Source organism: Labrus mixtus, chromosome 2 (genome assembly GCF_963584025.1).
Source record: "Labrus mixtus chromosome 2, fLabMix1.1, whole genome shotgun sequence".
In the NCBI taxonomy this organism is placed as follows: Eukaryota; Metazoa; Chordata; class Actinopteri; order Labriformes; family Labridae; genus Labrus; species Labrus mixtus.
This window is the reverse complement of record NC_083613.1, coordinates 25,286,788-25,302,689: the sequence shown is the minus strand read 5'-3', so window position 1 is coordinate 25,302,689 and position 15,902 is coordinate 25,286,788. Positions and strand designations below refer to the sequence as shown.

At 39.6% G+C, this 15,902-nt stretch overlaps 1 protein-coding gene across 9 annotated transcripts in view; it reads left to right on the top strand.

Annotated features, from left to right (window-relative positions):
• npnta (nephronectin a) overlaps window positions 1–15,902 on the top strand; it is a 52,421-nt gene that overhangs the window by 29,845 nt on the left and 6,674 nt on the right. For all 9 annotated transcript variants that reach the window (XM_061058522.1, XM_061058515.1, XM_061058539.1 and 6 more), the window contains 5 exons: window positions 3–122; window positions 1,439–1,558; window positions 4,128–4,262; window positions 6,133–6,255; window positions 7,531–7,953. In XM_061058522.1, the coding sequence (XP_060914505.1) occupies window positions 3–122; window positions 1,439–1,558; window positions 4,128–4,262; window positions 6,133–6,255; window positions 7,531–7,953 (921 nt within the window). The remainder of the gene's footprint in view (window positions 1–2; window positions 123–1,438; window positions 1,559–4,127; window positions 4,263–6,132; window positions 6,256–7,530; window positions 7,954–15,902) is intronic.

Here is a 15,902-nt window from a genome sequence, read left to right as displayed (position 1 = left end):
AGACCTGAATGAGTGTGGGCTGAAGCCTCGGCCTTGTAAACACAGGTGCATGAACACATATGGGAGTTACAAGTGCTACTGCCTCAACGGCTACATGCTGATGCCTGACGGGACCTGTGGAAGTGAGTCTGTCTCTCAAAAACACACACACACACACTTATCTATGATGGTACACACTCTTTTGTTGCCTGCAATGTGAATATTTTCCTTGTTTAGTGCTACTGTCTCCTTCATCTCTTCCTTTTCTTTATCACGTCTATTCTACATTGTAGCCTGAAAAGGCTTCCCTCCATATATATCCATCTGAATCTCTGCACAAAGCAGTGCTCATGACATTTGCTTTCTACTATAAGACACGTTTTCCCTCATGTGCGTCTGACAGCAGCCTCACACCGCTTTGATAGACAGTTTTGATTAAAGCCCTGTGTTGATTTGCTTCATTACAGCAGCTCTACAGTCTGAAGAGTCCCCGTGAAGAGGCCTTTAAATGAAAAATGTGAAAGAAACACAATCTTTAGACCCTCCAGTGAATGTGTAATTCTCATTGGTTGCCCTGAGGTGTCCCACAAAATGAGAGTTAATGCCTGCACATGTCTCCTTGTAAATTTGGTTTCCTGTTTTTTTTTTTTTTTTTACTTGAGGGTGGCGTGACTCTTTAAATCGTTTTCATTTGTTCTTTTTTATCATTTCCCCCTCGTTCTGAAGTGCTCACCACTTCAGGCCATCTCACACTGTTCTTGCTGTTGTTGTGTGATGATAGCATGATAGTGTTAAACACCTTGCTGCTCTTTTTTTGGCTCTTTTTTTTCTCCCCAGCCTGTGCTTTGATCGATAGATCACTGTAGCATTTAATCAGCCCGTCCTGCCTCAGTCATCAAACTGTACTCCAGGGTGCCTGAAGCAGCAACAGCAGCAGCAGCAGCATGAGCCTCACTTTTAATTTCCTTTTTAGGGTCCAACGTTATTGAGTGTGGCTGAACAAAATCTGTTCCTTTATATTATTATTTTGGAGGGGCTTGATTCGCCCGTCACAGTTCAACAACAGAGGGGCTGCACGCTTATAGGGAGGAGGAGGATTATGAGTGTGTAGTTGTAGGAGAGGATGAAAGTGGGTGAGGGAGGATTGCATGTGCTAAGGTGTGAGCAGAGAGAATCTAATAATGGCAGAGTGTGTGCTGCTCCACTGTCTGCACCTCAGGGTCAAATCGGCCAATATCAGAAAATGCAGCCGAGTGGTCCCGGCTCACACACACACACACACACACACACACACACACACACACACACACACACACACACACACACACACACACACACTCTAGCTGGCCGGAGGATAATAGCTTGAAAAGTGTGAGTGTGGACGTGTGAGAGCTACATAATCTGTTGCCTCTTCTCTGTCCTTTGTTAATAAGTGATGTGTTTCCCATGTGGCCATCAGATGCTCGCACTTGTGGCATGGCCAACTGCCAGTACGGCTGCGAGGTGTTAAAAGGAGAGGTCCGATGTCAGTGTCCGACGCCGGGGCTGCAGCTGGCTCCGGACGGAAGAACCTGTGTGGGTAAGTCCTAATCTTTTTAAATCCACGTGTAGGCCATGGAAACCGAGCCTTGTTTTTGCACACTGTTCCATGACAACCTAATGAAAAGTCACAAACATGGCTGTGTTATTTATTTATTTATTTTATTATGTTTCCTTTTCAAGCTGATTGATAATCTGATTCAACTGCTTTGGCAGAATGAGAAAGAAAAGCTGGCAGGGAAAATGCAACTCGGGAACTCAGACAAAAACCACTTAGAAAGTAAAGCTGTAATTCGTCAGATTTATTTACCAACGCGTCGTCTTTCTCTTTGATGGAAAATCTGAGTAATTAAACAGTCCTTGTCCACCAAATGGTGTGACTTTATTCTGCTAACTTCTTGCAGCTGTTACAAAAGAGGAGCGGTCGCCCCCCCCCCCCCTCCTCTCCTTCTTTCATTACACAGTGCAGCTCCTCAGATGGGCAGCTTGCAGATGAAGGGGGAAGGTTGAGGTAGTTAACCTGTGTCAGGTTTAAACGCAGGCTGTTCCGACCTGGACTGTTCCACACTGCCTTGTTGTCCCACTTAAGTGCAGGCTTGATAATGGGGAGGCGGGTTTCAGAAACAAGGACAGGCATCAATCATGAACACTGAAGGAGGAGGGGTAGGAGAGGTTGCCTTGCCACAGGTGTTCCAACAGTTTCAGGGGAAGTCTCCGGATGTTTCTGTGACACCCTGGAGAGTCATATGAAGAGTATCTCATCATATTTATGGAGGCGATCCTTTCTTGGAAACAGAGACTTAGATGGGAGAGTTTACACAGATGTTGAGCTGTTTTTTTTTCTTTATTTTTTTTTCTTTACAAATAACGAAGCTGGGGAATCAAATGTGTTGACACACTTTAGTTGTAAAAGTAGCCAGAGCCCATGTTTATCAAACTTACAGGAAGTGGGTTGAAGATCCTGCTTAGTGGTAAGTACTTTGCAAGGTGTGAAGAATAAGAAGCTTTGTCATGAAACTTACACAGACTTACAGAAAAGTCCAGCTGAGGCATACTGAGCAGACAATCAGAAACAAGGATTTCACCCTTCATCTTCAATTCCTTCGTTACTCAGTTTTATCTTGCATGCAAACATTTATTTCCTTCACAATATTAATGTTCGTTGAATACCTATACATACATACATTTCATATTTTATTATATATGAAGAAGGTTATTGCTAGGACTGTAATAATAAAAGGCAATTACCAGAAATGTAAAAGGAAGACGTAGCAGAAATGAATTTCTCCTGCTGGTGGACCAGGTACATCAGATAATTCACATTGACAGAGAAAGTGCAGACAAGCTGATCACTATCAGCTTTTCTTGTGTTGTTTGCAAGCCGTCTTACATCCTTTTCTAATATCCTTCAAATGTCCTGTGATGCTGACTGATAAGATTGAGCAAAGTCATTCCACAACAGGTCTGCACTCACCTCTGTGTATGCACTGTGGCCCACCTAACGTCTTTACACCTCCTTGTAGACCCTGAACAGACCTTTTGTTTCACTGATGTCCACAATGTAACTTAATGCTGTTCAGATATTGAAGCCTCCAGGTTTTAAACTTCAATGTCAAACCTGTGGTAAATTGTATTTATAATAGATCAGGCTAGCAGTCTCTCAGGAGAGATGTCTGATCATCCTGAAGCATTGAAACTGCAACACTGACAAAGTGCATTAATGATTTGCATTGTTGCAAGAGAGTATCAGACTGATATTTCAATACTGACTCGCACAGACATTTCTAAATATATCCGACTTTCTAATATATTGACTTATGCATAAATAAAATATTTGTTGCTTTGAAACAACGGTCTGGGCTGTTTGTAAAGCCAGATGTTCACATTTATTAAACAAGCAGACATTATTAAATGTTGTTTACAGGCACAGTGACAGTCATCATAATAATTCACCACTGCTCAGTCAGTATCTGAATTATTTAGCTGTTAGCATTAGCCTCACTGCAGCGGTTTAGGTTGCAGTGCCTTGCTGATGAGAACCTCGGCAGTCGTCAAGGACTCATGAGGCAGCTCTGCCCGTTTAATTCATGTGCTTGTTCTCCCAGGTGGTCCAGGTGCGTTTGTGTTTTAGAAGACCCTTTTAAAACAACAGTCCCTACAGCACTGCAGTGTCTCCACTGCATTATTCAACGGATAAATTAATGATTTTTTTGGCAAACGCTTTGAGCAACTCTGCGTCTACATATTAATGGCCACATGCCGGAAAAGGTGATCAACACATCAGAGACACTTGGAATAGTTCCTTAAATAATGGAACGAGCTAGTGTGCATTGTGTTGCGCTCACTGAACAGAATACAGAATGTGCTTTGTTCATAAATGAATACTAACTGGGAGGTGAAAAAGTCTGAATAGAAACGTTTGTTTACTTTTGGATTTAATTATCTCTTTTGACCTCAGAGTTTTTCATTTTGAATGCATTAAACAGCGTTCGTATCCAACTCTAAACCAAAAGTATATGTGAGTGAAAAGTGAATATATTACCTTTAATTTGATTACTTTCTTTTTGAGTCATAATAACCTGTTTTTTTTTTTTTAATCTTCTTTGCAGATGTTGACGAGTGTGCCGCAGGATTAGCCGTGTGTCCCAGGTTTAGAAAATGCATCAACACATTTGGTAGCTACATCTGCAAGTGCCACGAAGGCTTCGACCTGCAATACATCAACGGGAAATATCAGTGCATAGGTACTGTCAACAGGTCTCTGCAGAGAGGCTTTAAAAGATAAACCCTGCAAAGGTCACACAAGTGCTTAGATGATGAATTATTACCAAGTTATTTTTACTGATGCATGTGGTTCATGTACGTTAGACACTGAGGAAGCTTGAAATGACTGTACAAAGGGCAGATTTATATGTTTTTCCTCTGCCTACCTCTTTGTTCTTTGTATAGGCCAAAGTGAAAAGAAAGGCTGCCTCTACATTGTACTGCTTGAACGGCACAAAATAAAACACATGAAACGACATTTGTTAATTACATTAAAGGGGAGGTTGAAATGACACAAGTCTTTCTCAAAACAATAGTCCAGTGCCCACATATGCAGTGAAACTATTTTGGATTGCTGTAATTGTTCCTACTGTTCATCATACCACCCACATAATGCACTTTCCATGTAGAAAAGATTTTTCCACAAATAACTACATTTGTTCAATTCATCTCTACACACTCACATTCAGTGACATCCTGCTCTCTGTAGGTCATGTTTTTGTCCTCAATATTACACAACTCCAGTCAGGAACTATATATGATTTAATATGCTCAAATTAACTTTAGCTGTTTACATTTAATTAGCAGTGGTGTCAAGTTGGTTTGCGTTAGCTGTATATACATCTCAGAGCTTTTAGTCTTTTATTTTCAAAGCTGCCACCATCGACGGCGTAACAAACTACACAATGACGATCAGGCTTCTACAGGATGTGTAGTGTGTTGTGCTTAATGATTCTCTCCAACCAATCAGTGATCTGTCCTCTTTTTACTTCACAGTTTAGTATCTGATAAACACCTAATTTGATGTGTCCCCCCTCCAAAAAAAAAATATCCCCAGCTTTTGTCTATGAAAACTACATTAAAAAAAAAGTTTAAATATAGTCATGTCAAGACTGAGGTCGCCGTTAAAGTCCTCATCCTGTGCTAAAGCATATTCCCTCCATCTGTGAATAGTCTGGAACATGCTTTAGCACAAGATAAACAAGATCATATTTGGTACAAAAATCCATCCTTTTCTTTGCATCTTTTAAATGTAATCTCAGCTAAAACATGCACTCAAGTACATTGACTTGAGTGCTTTGCTCAAAGTCAGGGTTGAATGGGCTCTGTCAGCCACAGATGCAACTTTTTTCATGTTTATGCTGACTATTTGGATATTTAAAAAAAACCAATAATTTCTATAAATATGGAAAAAAAAGAAAAGGTTTTGAACTTAATTCCCTACGCTAGTTTTGAGTTCAGCCATATAGATTTTTAATACTTAATACTTACAAGTTTGAATTTTTTCAGATAAAAAGTTTCAACTTTTACATTCGGCACATTTCCTTGAAGCTGTAGATTTAGTAGATTGAGATTTCAAATAAAACATGTATGGTCAGGTTCTGATTTATAAGGCAGTAATAGATCAACCAATCCAGGAAAATATAAGACAGGTTAAAATGATTTGACCTTGACCTGCCATCTTTTTCTTTTTTTTCCTGCCCAAATCCATAAAGTTGCCTCAGTCTTAGCAGCATACAGTGAAAACACCATCTCCATCTTTGGGTTTCCATGTTTTAAAAAATCATGTTTTGAGCGTATACTTGAGCAGTGCTACTTTTCTGGGTCATATCGGGACCTTTAAGCATTATCTCAACATCATTTTTACCAAGAAATTCTCATAATGATTTTTCTATTCCACTCAAAAACAGATGTTTCTTAACTTCAAACTGTCTCTAACAGTTGAGATAAACTTTGAGCTCATGTGAAGTGGTTGTGCAATTAGCCTTTGATACTCTGATGTAATGTCTGAAGTTTTTTTAACCTTTGCAGTTTGTCGCTGATTGCTTTTATGTTTCCATTATCCTTCAGATGTGGATGAATGCTCCTTAGGTCAGAGCCACTGCAGCAGCTTCGCCACCTGCTACAACACGCCGGGCTCGTACAAGTGCAAATGCAAAGACGGCTACAGGGGGATGGGCCACGACTGCAGACGTAAGAACAGAGAACAAAACAAGAAAAAAAAAGAAACTGGCCCCAATACTCACGCCGGCTAAGAGGAGCGGGGCCTCACTTTTTTGTTTTCTTTTGCTGTGTTTTTGAAAAAAGGTTGGAAAGCAAAAGAGAGGGAGGAATAGCTTTGTAAGTTTGAAATTCCTCTCTTTGTAATGGCTGTCAGTCATTACTTAAATCACCCAGCTACCTTATCACATGGGCCTGGAGTGAGCCTTGAGTCCATTTTTGACATTTAGCCCATTTTAATCAGCCAAAATAGACGAGTCATCATCTAATGTGAAATATTTCCTCTAGTGGTAGTTTGTCTTATTTTGCCTGCCGACACAGAAGTTGATTTGTCTGTGCGTCTGCAGTTTTTACAGCAGGTCAGTGGACGAGAAGTCATTTATTCTCCATAGTTATTTAATCATTTCACAGACACAACAGCTTTAAGAGTCCACAGAGCAGAGAAGGAGCCTCGAGGTGATATGTGCTTCATATACTTCACCATGCTGCCCGCCCCAGGGAGCACTCTCAGAGTCGAGTTGCAATATCCTATCTGTGCGTCACATATCAAAGTCGCCTGCAACCTGAGAACACGCCTCCAACACAACATCACCCCCCCCCCAACATCTCCGTCTCTGCTCCTGACGTGAAGAATGTGCTAAGGAACAAAGGAGGAGGAGGTGTAGCTTTGATGACATCAGCAGGGTGAGGGTGATCTCCGGGGCACAGCGGCCTGTTTGAACACAGAGATCATTCGACACATACACAACACGCACAAATACACACACAGAGGAGCTTTAGCTCAATGCTGTGAGGCCTCTAGCTGTGTGCACACAAAGAATTGCTAATCAGGGCGCACACAGGGATAGATAGAAAACCTCAGTCAAGAAATATTGATTGCACAAAAGCAAACATTCATGTCTTGTAACCAAAAGAAAACAGCCCTCTTTCTCCCTTTTCACACTCCCTATTGAGTATAATATGTCCAAGATGCACATAAAAGGTTCTCTATATGAATGAATATGAGCCTGCTTATTTTAGAGGCCTCTCTTAGGATTTTGAGCTTTTGCTTCATTTACATTTGAGACAGCCAATTTGTGTTAGAACGCTAACATTTGGCTAATAGGTATCAGAAGTCTCAGTAGATGAAAGAAAGCCCTCCTCTGCAAAAGTCAGCCCAATCATTGCAGTTAGTTTGCAATTCTATGCCTCATTACCTCTAAAGTGCTCATATTTCAGTGCTCCATCTGCGTTCTCTTATTATTTCAGCCATTCCTAAGGTGGTTATCGACCCCCCGAGACCAGGCAAACTCCCTCCAAATCATCACAACCACATCCCTGATATGGATCAGAGGAGGACTACCACCACCCTCCGCCCGCCAGTCACTCAAAGGAGAATCTTCCCAGTTATTCCCAAATCCACACCCGCTACAACAACAACAACGACAACGACGACAACAGCCAAACCAAAGACCAAAGCTCCTCTTCCTCCAAAGAGGATAACTCCAAAGCCGGCAGTTCCCACCAAGAAGCCCTTTATCCCGACCAGGAAGCCACCAGCTCCGACACGCAAGCCCATCATCCCACTGAGGCCAGCACCTCCCACCAGACTCCCCCCACCACCGCCCCCGGTCACACCAGTGGACAACAGCATCCAGAAGGAGGTCACCAAACAGAGAGGAGATGTCCACAGTAAGAACGAGCTCTTTTTTTAAATTGTGATATATACTGTACAACACAGCTGATATCTTTCAAAATTAAATATAATGCCAGAAGGTTTTCAAGTTCAACGTGTTTATAGGTCAGTGGCATATCGGGGCAGCTGTGGCTCAGTTGGTCGAGTCGGTTGTCTCTCCACCAGAAGGTTGGGGGTTCGAACCCCAGCTACTGCAGCAACATGTCCGATGTAGGATTAGTTACTTCTGATGGTCACTTTACATAGCAGCCTCTGCCATCAGTGTGTGAATGGGTAGGTGTGACATGCTGTGTAAAAGCGCTTTGAGTAATCAGAAGACTGGAAAAGCACTATACAAGCTCAAGTTAATTTACCATATCTACAAAAACAGAAGATTAACAGCAACATTAAAAATGTATTCAAAGTTTCATTTTTGGCCACTTGAAAAGGAAAATCTTGTTTTCACTGTTCTTTAAGCCTGGTTTAAGATTTCTGACTCTCAAGCTGCTAAATCGTTTGATAACTTTGACTGACTGCTGTTTGGTGTAAAGCAGGTTCTGAACACTGTGTTTGGAATAGCATGCAACGAGATTAAGAAATACTTAAAGTGAACTACAGTCACGCACAGTAATAACAGTTATATAGACAACACTTAGCGGTAACAGTGTATGTAGCACAGTGAATAAAGAATATTGCACTGTTTAACAGTTGACTTGAACCAGAAGAATATATGTCAAAGAATACACTACGCAATTACACTGAAAACAGTTCCTGCTTTTGTAAAAATTAAACAATTAAAAGGAACCAAAACAGGAAGCTGAAAGATGCTAAAAGGCTCCAAATATCAGAGACATACAAAAATGTGATTATATGTTGTGGGCCTATAATTAACAGTCACACCTCAAATTACATTTATGAATTGTATATATAATATATAAGAGCAGCTTTATCAGCTGCAGAAAACCCCATGACATGTTTTATCAGCAGGTTTTTATCCCTGCATTTTTTATTTTGGATAGTGAAGTCAATCAATCAATCAATCAATCAATCAATCAATCAATCAATCAAGCTACTTTATTTATCCCACTACAGTCAATTAGTTTGGAGTAGTTTGTTACTAACACATAAAAAACCTGCTGTTCCCAGGTTGCACTGCTTTGTCAGCACTTTTTGTGCTTTTTCCCCCAGACTTTATAATTAAAAGACAATTGTTTATCTCTCTCATTATCATCTTCATCAGCTCCATGACATATTACCCCAAACCAAATTAGAACCACTTTGCATATTTCTTGATCTGAATCCTGAGACTATGTGTTTGTTGTGAAACATGTCACATCCTGGGAAATCAGAACGCCTGTTTACCTGACAGATGATGTGTGTTATCGTTTTCATTTTGGATTCAAACACATCAGTATGTGGGTGTAAACTATGTGAGCAGTTGGCAGACGGTTCCCCTGTGTACACAGTTTATCAGCCAGCTTCACACCTGACAGATTTCATACCGAACATTTGGGAAGAAATGTAAAGATTGTTTTTAGTGTTTATTAGCAAAGAAAGGATGCACTCAAATAGAGATTAGATAGAAGCCTCTCAGGTAGTTTTCTTATAAAATGATAAAGGTTTTAAATGTGTAAATCAAGCTATACTAGCCTTATATCACAGTATAAAACTAGATTGTAAATAAATTATTCTCTTCATTTTTACTATTAAATCTCACAAACAGCCTTATCAAGCCTGACATCAAAGTAAGAATATTTCCATTTTTAGGTAATTATCTGTTTGGCTTTAGTTAACAAACACAAATACGTCCCCTGACAGACTCTTGTTTATCCACATGTCACACTGCGCTTTCTGCCAAGCATCTTTCTTTGACACCAATTACTTTCCAAATGCATCACCAGTCTTTGTTTGAGTTTGACGCTCTCCATCAAAAAAAGAACAAATAATAGGATTGAATTTAAAATACTGTAGTAGCGAGACGTGGCTCAGATTGTTTCGTCTTGCTCCAACAAAGACGATAATCGCTGCAATCATCTGCTGCTTTCTTCTCACAGTGTTAGATGCATGCACTGTTTCATAACGCTGAATTGTTTCTTAATGAGAAAATCCCTGTGACATGTGACTCCTTAAGCCTGAAACGTTCAGTTCAGGGCCAAAATCACTCTGATTTAATGGATGTTTTGTCTGCAGCTTAACACATATTTTTTCCCAGCATGTAAAGGATGATGCTGGCAGGGATTCTACATTTTCTGTTTTTTATAGAATCAAATGAAAAGAGCAAAACCAACAATGAGTTGATCTATCTAGCAAGTACTGTCTGTGTATCCAAAGCCTGATATATGGCTAATTCCTCTACGCTATAAACCTCTATCATTGTTCAAAAACCATCATGAACCCAACAGTGAGTCGCACTTTTGGACAGATGCTTCAGAGTGATAACAAACCCAAATAACCTGCCTGGCTTCACAAAACAAGGTTTTAGAGCAAAATTATTCATAAAGAATTATGGCTTTAACCGACCTGTGGTTGTGACAAAATGTAGTTACGTAGTGTTTACCTAATGGTTACCAAGTGTTTACCTAATGGTTATTTAGTTGTTACTTAGTGGTTACCTAGCTGTTACTTAGTGGTTACCTAATGGTTACTAAGTGGTGACTTAGTGATTACCTAACTGTTACTTAGTGGTTACCTAACTGTTACTTAGTGGTTACTTAGTGGTTACCTAATGGTTATTTAGTTGTTACTTAGTGGTTACTTAGTGGTTACCTAACTGTTACTTAGTGGTTATCTAATGGTTACTTAGTGGTTATCTAATGGTTACTAAGTGGTGATTTAGTGGTTACCTAATGGTTACTTAGTGGTTACCTAATGGTTACTTAGTGGTGATTTAGTGGTTACCTAATGGTTACTTAGTTGTTACTTAGTGGTTACCTAATGGTTACTAAGTGGTTACTTAGCGGTTACCTAATGGTTACTTAGTGGTTACCTAATGGTTACTAAGTGGTTACTTAGTGGTTACCTAATGGTTACTTAGTGGTTACTTAGTTGTTACTTAGTGGTTACCTAATGGTTACTAAGTGGTTACTTAGTGGTTACCTAATGGTTACTTAGTGGTTACTTAGTTGTTACTTAGTGGTTACCTCATGGTTACTTAGTTGTTACTTAGTGGTTACCTAATGGTTACTAAGTGGTTACTTAGTGGTTACCTAATGGTTACTTAGTGGTTACTTAGTTGTTACTTAGTGGTTACCTAATGGTTACTTAGTGGTTACCTCATGGTTACCTAGTGGTTAGTTTTCCATTTGTTTCCCACTTACTATACAAAATGTGTGTACCTTACTGTAAAGTGTTACCCTTTTTTTTAATTGCTAAAAATCAAAATATATAATTCATGTTTATCCAAGTGTTCACTTGTTGCAAACTTGGACACAAAAAGGTGTTTCCATGCATCTATGGGTTTGATAATTAACTCAATTTCTAGTAACTGAAACACATCAGTGAGTAGGGCTGAATAATGTCATACATCTTGGGGAATGGCGTGAGTGCATAACACTCTTGCTTACTCAAACCCAATGCAATTATCATGTCTGCTTACACTATAATTCCTTATCAGACTTTGAAAATACTCTGCATACTCACTCAGTTAATATTATAGCAGGTCAAGCTGTTTACACTGCTACAAAACACGACAGCTGCATCACTTCAAAGCCTATCAGTTAACTTGCAAAACTTTGTCATACCTGACTTATTTGCAATAACAGAAGTCTGTTTATCTCACACTGTAATTAAACATCTGACTATGTTTATACATTGTTTCATAATTTTTGCTCCCCTTGAAATACAGAAACAAAGGCACATTCGTTAAGTGCGGGTGCATATCACAGGACATTTCAGTCTATACACATATATTTGATGTTATTTTCTTTCTGCATCACAGCCATTTCAAAAGAAAACATAAGTTGGGGCTTAATGGACTGTTATGTCCAGATGCACAAACAGTATTTTATCACCCAAAAATGTTCGTGGTTAAGTGTTCTGCTGCTCATATTTTCTTGTAATGCTCACTTGTAGGCACAGCAAAAATGATTGTTTACCCACACTAACATTAAGCTCTTTTGACAGCGTAATGTGTGGTATGATGCTACAAAAAAGTACAGGAAAGTACTCACCTTGCCAGATGGCACCACATAATTAGAAAAAGGAAAGAGGGAAGAGAGGATTACATTAACACCTGTCTGCACTGCTTGAGGGAGACATCAATCTAATAGTTCACTCCGCAGCTGAGTAGTTGTACAAATCAGAGCTTCCAGAAGAGAGTCTGAAAAGATGAGAGCGGGAGGGAGTTGAGACACCGCTGAGTGATTATTCAAATAATTAGACGGAAATAGGAATCATTTGAATAAACGCCTCACGGCATGAAGAACTCCTCAGCTGTGCCGCAGGTGCAGGTGTGCCCTGAAGTGTGAGCAATTCACTTCGGTCTGGATTAGGGTATAACATCTGTGTCCAATGAAACCCTGATCTTCCAAATAGTTCTATTTTTAGAGTTAGGAATAGTTAGGGAAAAGAAGACCTAAGAATTAAGAAGACTGAGTTGGTCTTAGCTTAGCTTAAAGTTCATGAGTTGGTTAGCTTAGCTGTAAGTTTAGCATAAAAAGGCAGGAAATCGGCTAACCCAAAAGTTAAAAAAACTATGCTCACAACACATCATAAGCTCACTGATAAGTACCATGTGTTCAGTTCTTATAGCAACACAATCCTAAAAGTGAAAGTATGAGCTTTATATAGAGGTAATAAACAAACAATATCTTCCCAAACATCAGATCGTCTACCTGTGCAGCATCTCGATTGGTTGCAAGGCTAAAACCCCATTAAGTGACTGCTCTCAGCCAAACAACAAATACACCAAACATCTAAATGTCTAACAATATTTGTGGCGATTACATTTATGTTCACAGAGTAAAGACAAGATGCTAAGTAGTACGTTTTAGAGGCCCCAGTGGTCAGATTGTCAAACTCCAGTGGCATAACAGGTGTTTACACCTGTTTCCAGTAAGATAAATGCCTCCACATTCTCAGCTCACACACATTAGAGTGGTATCAATGTTCTCTGTGAGAGAGAAAAAGCATTCTTCCCAAAATGAAACGTGTGTCTCGTCTGTAAGATGAGAAAACACTCAAACCTCTGATGCTAATGAAATGTTTTCAACATCCTTTGAATGTGTCTAGCATAGAGAGTCAAGGTTTTTTTTTAAACAAATAGTAACAGGAATTTAATGATTTACCAGAAAAACAACAAAGAAAAGTTAGTGTCTTAGAATACAAGTTACTTCACAACACATTGGTAACACATTAGAAATCCCCTTTGAGCAAATGTTACTGACCGTTATTGAATATTTGGCTCAAATCAACTAAGCTTACAAAACAAGGACGAACATTTGGAATTGAGTGTTTGACATAGCACAGGTTTTGAGGCGTCTGAGAGTTTTCCCCTGACATAATAAAGGTGAATGTATTTCTGGTTCTTAAAGCATTAAAGGAAAACTTCTGTAAAGCTTTGCAGAAACAGACTCAGTGGCTCCGAGTGATTCTTTGACGTTCCCTGAAAAAGTTTTCATTTGAACTACTTTCTACTGAAGTGAGTCACATGGAAACTGCTGACATATTTGTATCGTGTCCCTAAAAAACAATGACTGTTACGTTTTATAAATCTTTATTTACAATAGTTTAAGCAGGTGGAATACAATAATGTTAACCTCCAATGTTTAGAAATCTTCCTCTGTGTTAAGTTTTATAAATCTTTATTTACAATAGTTTAAGCAGGTGGAATACAATAATGTTAACCTCCAATGTTTAGAAATCTTCCTCTGTGTATTTAAAGGGCTTCTTGTATCTTTCTATAAATTCATTGTGAAACTGACATAAGACTATCAGACAACTCTGATACAACTATGATAACCTCACTGTTTGGTGTTTGGATTGGCTAAACTCACCGATTATGTCTAACAACGATTCAGCCTCGTGGAGTGATCGCTAAATTTTGAGGCTCAGTTGGTAGAGTTGTCGTCTCTCAACCAGAAGGTTGATGGTTGGATCCCCAGCTCCTGCAGCTACATGAGACACTTTACCCAAAGTTGCTCCCACTGCTTCGTCAGCGGTGGCGTATGAATGCATATGAATGAGATTAGTTAGTTCTGATGGTCTCACTACATAGCAACCACTGCCATCAGTATGTAAATGGTTATGAATGTGTAGGTGTGACATGCGGTGTAAAAGCACTTTGAGTAGTCTCAAGTCCATTTACCATTTACCATATACAGCGGCTACAGACCTCGTCACACGTTTGACTCCCGATCCTATCGTCTCCAACTCTCTTTTCCCAGATTAACCTGCCTCTCTAAAAGTGTCCTGTCTAATGAAGTCCAAAAAAACCCTGAAAAAAATATATTTTTTAAACTAACCCTTAAACACATAGCAAACTTTGTATTTAATTAGCTGGAAAGTATTACAATCTTATAAGAAGGGTGGAATTAAGCTTTTTTTTAGCTCAAAGCGTCTCTGTTTAAAATATTGATCCTCTAATTGGTGTATCACAAAATGTGCGCTTTAAATATCATCCCTACAACAAGAACTCTGGGTGGCCTTGTTTCTTGGAGGGGTGAGCACAGATACACACACACACAGACGTGGATGCCTAGGATTGCTGGAGAGCCTGGCGTGAGTGTGAGCGTCTCACTTTTAAATTCCTTCGACTGTCAGACTACATCGCACACTGCCAGGTGGTTGTGACCCCACATGAAATCGGCCCTTTTAAGTTCTCAGGCGGGCTCGAGGGGGCTCACGTCTGGTATTCTTGGGGCTGACAGTTCAAGTGCAGGTTAAAAAATATATAGCAGAGGAGCAAAATCCTGCCTAGAAAACTAGAACAGTTTTCCGGATATTTTGTCTCTTCATATTTATCTGGCTTGTTTATAAAGGGGAATGGAAAAATACCTAAATTAAAATGTTGAATAAATGCCAGTAAAGGGCGTTTTTTATTTTCATGGAGCAAAGGGTCAAAGCCTCTTCCTCTTCAAAAGACGTGTTATGGTTAAAGTTAAAGAAACATCTTTCAATGCTTCACATGTCTGTTGACCTTTAATAAGACAGCTTGGCTTTTGGTATTTCGGGCCGTGTGACCTCACTGGAGAAGGAAAGAGGCTATTTCAGGACTGGCTGTGTACTGTATGTGTGTGTTTGTGTGTATGCGCTGTAGCTCCAAGTCGTGTAGCAGCAACATTTTCTCATATGTTGCATCAGATGAAGAGACGCCCTTATCCTTTTTATGATTCACATATCTGATGATGTCTACGTTGAGCTGTATGCTCAAGCAGTCTAAATGCTTGAGTTACAGCAGAAATGATATTTGATCATTCAAACTGTTTGAGAAAGTAGAGAGAATGGCAGACTGAGTAACCAAATCACACCGCTCAACTTTGTGTTACACAAAATGTTTGTCTTTTGGGAAAAAAATTAGAAGTTAAAGTGAAAATGTAGCAAAGAGTGAAACAAAAGTGTTGCTTCCAGGATAATAAAAAAATAGAATAATTTAAAGTATAGTTCAATAGAAGAATGCCAGGAAATAGCAGAAGGGCCTCAGGAAAGCTTAAAGGTGGATGGTGAATATTTGCCTCTGTTTTCAGGGATTAACTGAAGGTGGACGGCAGAAGGGTCAAGAGCATTGGGACTACTGGGTTGTTACCATGGTAACATGGGTCTTGGGCCAGAGTTAGCCGGGGGAGATATATTGTCAAAAAAAATTAAAGCGTTAAATCAAGTCAGTCTTTATTTTAGGTGAAGTCAAACTCTCATCAGATCACAAGAAAACTGAATACAGACCTAACTACAGATCATTCTGAGATGTGTTGAAAGCTGTCTCTGGTGTCTTCACTGGTTGTCCCAGGTGTTCTGGTCTCCATCAATGAAG